Source organism: Haliotis rufescens, unplaced genomic scaffold (assembly GCF_023055435.1).
Source record: "Haliotis rufescens isolate VD_foot unplaced genomic scaffold, xgHalRufe1.0.p SCAF_7, whole genome shotgun sequence".
Classification (NCBI taxonomy): domain Eukaryota; kingdom Metazoa; phylum Mollusca; class Gastropoda; order Lepetellida; family Haliotidae; genus Haliotis; species Haliotis rufescens.
Window position 1 is genome coordinate 7,272,458 of NW_025964361.1, and position 8,657 is coordinate 7,281,114.

Consider the following 8,657-nt stretch of genomic DNA (forward strand, 5'->3'; position numbering starts at 1 on the left):
CAACATAACTATATTAATAGGCATACTTCATCCGACAAATGTTGTTATCCCACGATGTTGATATTCTGTAGAATATTCAAGCTAGATTTATCTACATGCAACATATTAGGCTGGTGTATATTTAGTTCAATACCACTTCATCCACAGCTGACAGCATTCCCCAAGGAGGTGTCTGTCACAGCCACTGGTAAAGGTGTCGTTTATGCTTAGGTGAGATATGCATGTAATTGATAATCTATTCTGTGTACTGATGAAACATTATGACATTCATACCGTGAGTCAGTAGCCTAAATAAATCAAATTGGTTTCACCCAGTGAATTTGTTTTATATGAGAATACCTTAAATAAGTTGTTCTTCAATATTCTCGATTGTTGCCAAGGTTGATGTGTTCTTCAACGTCGAGGCAGAGATGGGCGAACAATAATTTGACATCAACACCGTGCTGCTTGATGATACCATCAACAACTTCAGACTCATGACCTGCACCAAGTAAGAACTTCTTAAACAACAATGTACTAGTTTGATCCAAGTTATACTAAAGTGGATAATCTTGAAGCAATTGCTTTGTTGATATAACACAACATATTTAATTATGGCTTTGGTGAATAATGCAATTCAGATATGTACATATTAAATATACGGTTAATGGTTTGCTTTTTGATTTCCACAAGGTGGCTAAAGGTTGGATCAAGTGGAATGACTGTCATGGAGATATCTATCCCGTCAGGGTTTGATCCCGATGTGATTTCCATCGGTAACGTCGCTGGTCTCAAGAGAGTTGAGAGACGTGGCAGAAATGTTGTTGTATATTTTGATGAGGTGAGTCATTGGAATCTTTTTACAGCAGTTGCTGCTGATGAACCATACAAAAACTGCGTTATAGTAAAAATAATGCGCAGACAAATGTTGACCAGCTGATACTATACTGAGACCATTGTGATGAATTAGTTGTTGAGGACGAGCACCATTTGGTTTTAGTCTGTTTATATCATAAACAAAGTAGAAATAGATTCATCCAACAATAATACCTAAACATCCTTTTAGTCAGAAATTAATTGAACTAATGTACTCTCCAACACATTCAATAATCAAACGTCTTGCCTTGTGTCTGAAGAAAAGTGTATGTACATTAGATTTAAAAAACGAACAAAAGTATTCTGTATTACTTCACATATCATGTAATAATTGTTTATTAATTGAATCCACAAGTGAATAAGATCTAAATGTATTGTACTCTTGGCCACGAGGCATCCACTACTGAATCTTGAATCTGGATCATATTATAGCGTCATCTTTCTTCATGAGAGTTCTGATATTGATCCTCCCAGACATTTTAAGCAAATTCCACACACGTGTCACTCTAAATATTTTCAGATGCATATAATGCATACATATATTCTGTAATCTCAGATCGGCACAACGTCCATCTGTTTCGACCTCCTGTCCACCAGAACCGGCATGGTGACGAACAACCAGCCCAGCTACGTCACTGTCTACGATTACTATCAGCCAAGTAAGTATAGGAATTAAACACTTGATTTACAATGAATGCAGAGTTACTGTCAGTCTTTATATACGGCTGAATCGCCTCTATCGCCAAGTATAATCCTTATTTGCTAGGGGATTTCAGTTTAAATGAGTTTTATTATCGATAGATCGAACCCAAAATAGATACAATGTTTAGGTAGATATACGTTTCTTTATCATCGGATTTTTAAGAGTTGTTTTCTTTCCAGATAACCAAGGTATAGCTTTCTATGAAACCCGCAGTCTAAAAAAGGCCACCATATGTGACGTGTGTGACAAGTGTTGTCCCAAGGTAAGATTAACAGTTTTCGACTGTTTAATAGTTATAATAATTAAACATTAATAACTCACCTAAATTATTTATGTTTAGATCTCTACTCTACTCATAAACATCTTAGAATTTTGAACAATGTACTTTTAGTTAACCCTAGTTACTTTGTTACTAACCAATTACTTGTATTCGCAGGTGTGAAGAGGGCTCGGACCGAAAGCCAGCATGTCATTGTACAATTGTGTAAATAAACTAAACAAAACACCCCTTAAAAACACGCGTATCTAGTATTTTATTGGATGCATTATCGGAATTGGCATGATTTGGGGAGCAAATTGTTCATTCTGAAAACACTATCCTGCACGAAAGTTACATTTATATAGACACAGGGATAAAGGCAAAACTACAGAGAATTTATCCCTCACTGAGGTATAAAAGGGTCAGGCAAGGTGGTACTGATGATGGCTTTAACCGTCAGCCCTGTACAAACTGACAACAGTAAATAAACTTTGACAGTCAGCCCTGAACAAACTGACAACAGTAAATAAACTTTGACAGTCAGCCCTGTACAAACTGACAACAGTAAATAGACTTTGACAGTCAGCCCTGAACAAACTGACAACAGTAAATAAACTTTGACAGTCAGCCCTGTACAAACTGACAAGAGTAAGAAGACTTTGACAGTTAGCTCTGTACAAACTGACAACAGTAAATAGACTTTGACAGTTAGCTCTGTACAAACTGACAACAGTAAATAGACTTTGACAGTTAGCTCTGTACAAACTGACAACAGTAAATAGACTTTGACAGTTAGCTCTGTACAAACTGACAACAGTAAATAAACTTTGACAGTTGGCTCTGTACAAAATGACAACAGTAAATAAACTTTGACAGTTAGCTCTGTACAAACTGACAACAGTAAATAAACTTTGACAGTTAGCTCTGTACAAACTGACAACAGTAAATGAACTTTGACAGTCAGCCATGAACAAACTGACAACAGTAAATAAACTTTGACAGTCAGCCCTGTACAAACTGACAACAGTAAATAGACTTTGACAGTCAGCCCTGAACAAACTGACAACAGTAAATAAACTTTGACAGTCAGCCCTGTACAAACTGACAAGAGTAAGAAGACTTTGACAGTTAGCTCTGTACAAACTGACAACAGTAAATAGACTTTGACAGTTAGCTCTGTACAAACTGACAACAGTAAATAAACTTTGACAGTTAGCTCTGTACAAACTGACAACAGTAAATAAACTTTGACAGTTAGCTCTGTACAAACTGACAACAGTAAATAAACTTTGACAGTTAGCTCTGTACAAACTGACAACAGTAAATAGACTTTGACAGTCAGCCCTGTACAAACTGACAACAGTAAATAGACTTTGACAGTTAGCCCTGAACAAACTGACAACAGTAAATAGACTTGGACAGTTAGCTCTGTACAAACTGACAACAGTAAATAGACTTTGACAGTCAGCCCTGTACAAACTGAAAACAGTAAATAGACTTTGACAGTTAGCTCTGTACAAACTGACAACAGTAAATAAACTTTGACAGTTAGCTCTGTACAAACTGACAACAGTAAATAAACTTTGATAGTCAGCCCTGTACAAACTGACAATAGTAAGAAGACTTTGACAGTCAGCTCTTTACAAACTGACAACAGTAAATAGTCTTTGACAGTCAGCCCTGAGTGAGTGAGTGAGTAGTATGATTTTACGCCGCTTTTAGGATTATTCCAGCAATATCACGGAGGGGGACACCAGAAATGGGCTTCACACATTGTACCCATGTCGGGAATCGAACCCGGGTATTCGGCGTGACGAGCGAACGCTTTTACCACTAGGCTACGTATATCCGACCGCCTCTCAACAATAAATGAACTTTGACACTTAAGAAGAAGAACTTATTGAAGAAACGTGAGGCACAATAGCCTATAATGCTGAAATGTAAAATTCCCTACTGAGGCGTCAACAAAGTCGCTCTTTTGAGAATTAATACCTTATCTTAAGGGGTATAGCATATTTACCATTATATTTTGAACCAAAATATACGAACCCTTTGATAATGACTTTTCAAATCGTCTGTTACACATCAACAAAAAAAACCAAAGGATATCTAATTCCGATCCGCTTTATTTAATTCTCTCAGACTATTTTATCTGGTGAAAACCACTCTGGACATTAACGTGTTTAATTCTTCAATTCTTTTGTTGCTGAAGTAAAGTGATGGGGAATTTTTGGAACTCGCCCCACCTTCACTTTCCAAGAATGTTCAGGATGCTGGTGTTGTCACGAAACCATGCACAGCCACCCCATCACCCCTCAATCATGTAGCAAACAACAAGCTTGAAGAAAATGTTTGGAAAAAGGTTATATGAACAGGAAACAGAACATCTAGAAACTAGTTTTGACGTAGGATACATGATTTAACGGCCCTTTCGAAATATGTCAGTTATATCTTTAATTGTCATCTTGATCTGGGAGGAAATAATTAAATAATTCTGATGTATAATCAGAATTATCAACATTGAATATCCGCCTTTTTTCCTTTGATTTAGCCAAAGTAGTAAATTCATCCGTTTCTTATTCAATTCACTACAATCAGGACCCATGGGGATACCCACTACTTCTATACATTTTCTATTCCCAGTTTGACAAACATGTTAAAAATCAGGAAATCCAGTAACTTTCTATTTAGGGGCAAGATATTCTATATATTTGTCGAGATGTAAGAATAAAGTGAGAAACACCAAGTGTCTTTGGAATGATATATGGAATTGAATCTTGAGCAAGCAATGGGCGTACATGTAAGTGTGTACGGTATAAAGCAGTTAAGCTATGAACTCTGCCGGATCTCTGCGTCAACTTCAGGCAGGTTGGGATACAGTTATTTGGAGGTATATTCCGATATAAAAACACATGCACAGGAATATCATCATCCGGTGTCATTGTAATATTTCAACTCTCAAAGCAACATACGTTATTAGCAGTGTGTCTTATTTAAAAGTCGGCTGATCTGTCGACGCCATTTGTCCACGTTGTCTAGGACTGCAACAGAAACACACCATCAGAAAAGTCTCTCATGGCCTTATGATAGAAACGGGCAGATGAAGGCGCCCTATATTTAGAAATGAGGTTTTTTCCTGGCGAGATGATGAATTCATTGTACGTTTGGTCTTCCAATCATACTGTCAATAACGCAGGAGGTTGTGTGTGTGTGTGTGTGTGTGTGTGTGTGTGTGTGTGTGTGTGTGTGTGCGTGTGTGTGCGTGCGTGCGTGCGTGCGTGCGTGCGTGCGTGTACATATCAAATGGCCCACAAGGCCGACCTGAAAAAGTTCTCACAACCAGAGCGTCAAAGAGCGACAAACACAGAAATTGAGTAAGGCTGACTAATAATACAGCTTAAATACATTCCAAGTAAAACAAACATGCTCATTAACTTTTTGTATGCAAAAGCGCCTGAAATATATTGGGGCACTCTACAAAGCTGAACATTTGCACATAGAATATGTACTATCAAAACACCACCGTTGGGATTCAGGGTAAAATTACTCCCCAGTAACATGCCGATAGGAGCCGACTAAAATAAAGCGGATGGTTAGACTTGGCTGATTGCATATCATCATGCCCTGTTGGCATGTATTGTAGCTCGGGCTGTCAGTCACTGGCTTACTGGGCCCCGACAAATACAATTTTAGCAGTAAACATTTACTCGCACGACAAAGGATGATGACATTTGTGACAAAATGATATGGTTGTGTTTTATTATCTCATGCCTATAAGCATAGTACAACTTAAATTGATTTTTGTGGCCAATTTGGCAATGTTATACAAATTCGAATATGCGTTCTTAAAGTGTTTCAGAATAGATTTGTAAATGACAAACACTACTGGCCAGGCAATTCTAGGAGGCAATATGAAAGTGTAACCAGTGGTGACTATAACTGAATGTAGCAGTCCAATCTGATGAAACAACGCGTGTCTATTTCGCTCGGGGACTTTGGGCTTTAAATGGAAGAGATACTTTAGGAAAAAATAGAAATATTTATGTTATATTTATTTATTATAATATTTTTATATATTTTATTTCTGAGTTCAAAAGTTCTGAAGTCACCTGAGAGGATATGAATCCAATCCTTGGTCTCCCTTGTGCACCCAGCCACCGCATGATGCCCATTCCAGGGCAGAAGGGGCGGTCGGTGGTTAAAGCGTTCGCTCGTCACGCCGAAGACGCCGGGTTCGATTCCCGCCATGATATTGCTGGAATATTGCTAAACGTGGCGTAAAACCATACTCACTCTCTCACTCGAGGGCAGAAGTTATAAAATGGGAGACGAAAGACATTGCCCCTTGGGTTGTTGTCAAAATGTCGATTGGTTCGGCTTTCTCTTTGGCAGTTTATATATCGGCATCAGTATCCACACCCAAATAATTCTTACCACCTGCACAATACAGACAAATGCTTGGTATGTGTTTGGGGACTACATTGGATCACCCATGGTTTATTTATGAGCTGTGAACTTTGGTTTAGGACTTCGAAGTCTCGATAAGGATTTTATACGTAGTTCGATGTGGTACAAGACGCGAGGAGCGTTTCGTGTATACACGAACTTATCCTTGTCATAATAACAATATCAGATGAAAAAGTTGCGGGAGACGAAGGTCATTAGGCCGTAGGCCGTCGTCAGTATTTCGATTGGTTCAGTTTTCACTTCGGCCTTTTTCTCGTTGGCATCAGTATTCACATCCCAATACTTCTTACCACCTGCACAATACAGACATTGCTTGGTATGTGTTCGGGAACTACTTTGGATCACCCATGGTTTATTTATGAGCTGTCAACTTTGGTTTAGGACTTTTGTTTCAAGAATTTTATACGTAGCTCGTTGTAATACAAGATGTGATAAGCGTTTCGTGAGTACACAAACCTATCCTTGTAAAAAAAAGAATAGGTGAAAAGGCGTCAAGACCAAAGAGAACATTGGCTTCCCGTTTAATTCTGAACGTCAATGAACGTTTATGCTATGCATTAATTGATAAGTCAAACAGGTCATTTCGGTTAAGTAAGGTCAGCCTCAATACTTGATATACGGTGACAACTGTCTCGACCATGAATTATGATTATTACCATCTACAGATAATATATACCGACGTAAATAGTAGACTTCTAGATGGAAAGAGTAAATATATAGTTAAGCTTGAAGACGTGAAGACTCGGCATATGTGTTGACAGTTAGGGGGCAAGGGGCCAAATGCCGAAACTCTTGTCTCTCCAGGTACGTCACAGCTTTCTGCTGTATGCCCTGGTGGCGTGAGCTGTTTACCTGTAGTACATTTTCATTGTGATCCGCTGTAAAGAGAGATAACCTATGGCCTCACCTGGGGGTAACACCTGTCACACACATTACATATGGTAGCCTTCTTGAAACTACGGTTTTGGTAGAATGTGGCACCTTGGTTTCCTGAGAGAGACATACCAATCACTCATCAACTTTCATTTGGATATCAATAAAATACAAACAGTTATGTTTTACTTAGACAGCGGACCTAGCATTCCAAAACATGTCATTTATCCATGTGTCATTGTACCTACCTACCAAATATTTTATTGCATTTCTTAATTTAAATTCTGCAACAGGGATCAGCATTTCTAATTTCAATATATGGTTAGTCTCCTGAAAGTACAGTTAATGTATAAAAAGCTCATGATCACGTCGCTTCACGTACATGCAGAACATAACGTCCACTTACAATGTGGCTTGGAATCTGTACTATTTAGCACAACATTCCAAAACGTTTTTTTAGAATATTAATGATTTTCCTTTTAGCAGGCACAGGGGAGAACGAGTCAAGATTTCATTTTTAGTGAACCAATATTAGGAAGAGATATTAATGGATAGTTAAGAACATCAGTCAGAAAGTGCATTGTAAACTCTTGTTTTGTGTACTTCACACCCAAGTTTCATACGTACAATCATGGCTAGTGTGCCTGTTGTTCCAGAAATGCAAAATATAAAGGTGAGTCACTGTATTTATTGTTATGTAGCTTTGAGCGGTATTTCATTTTTTTCACAGTATATCGACCTAATGTTTGGGAAAGTTACCCATAAATGCAGGTCATAATTGAGTACAGCTTTGGTTAAATTAACGGTTGTGGTGCGGGCAAGCCAGAGATAATAATCAGGGGGAATGTAAGCAGGCACAAGTGTGGTGATGCGAAATGTAATTTTGAATGAAAGATCCTTCCATTCACCTTTAGTCCTCTTTCAACCGTTATACATGTGCTGGTTTAGTTGTTCCACACACGATGCACCTCGGCCTGGGGATGAACAGCATCGGTGGTGTTCAGGATGTCAATGCTGACGTTGAAGGGCATCCAACGTTGCATGTATTTGAAGGATGCTACAAGGTAGGAGTCACCGTAACTAGATGAGAGATGAATCTACACGACAACCAAACCATGAAATCTAAAGTATATGGTGAGTGTGTGCTGAGTCTTACTTTATTCTGTTATATCTTAGTGTAAATATTTACTTGTTTTATTCAACAGACGCCGATGTGAACCTAACATGTTTTTGATGAGCCTTCCATATCTGACACAGTGAGTGAATTTTCTTTAACGCAGATTTGAACAATATTTCAATAATATCAGGGCGTGTCAGCTTAATGTGTGAGGACAGCGCAGCTTGATGCAGGTCTTAGTCGTTTATCATTATGGTTGAAACCACGAGATCAGGTAAGATGCTGACCAACCGAGAAATTATGAAAACCATAGTTTGTAAACGATATAAGACATAATCGTTTCCAGTAATAGAAACAAGAGGAATTCGTCTTTTCAAACTTAT

At 38.2% G+C, this 8,657-nt stretch overlaps 1 protein-coding gene across 1 annotated transcript; it reads left to right on the plus strand.

Moving 5' to 3' along the window:
* Nucleotides 1-388: 388 nt before the first annotated feature.
* On the plus strand, nucleotides 389-2,067 carry LOC124144491 (CD109 antigen-like). Its single transcript, XM_048388038.1, has 5 exons — nucleotides 389-490; nucleotides 673-820; nucleotides 1,412-1,514; nucleotides 1,738-1,820; nucleotides 1,995-2,067. The coding sequence occupies exons 1-5, from the start codon at nucleotides 477-479 to the stop codon at nucleotides 1,998-2,000; spliced, it is 354 nt and encodes a 117-aa protein (XP_048243995.1). The 5' UTR covers nucleotides 389-476; the 3' UTR covers nucleotides 2,001-2,067.
* Nucleotides 2,068-8,657: the final 6,590 nt, after the last annotated feature.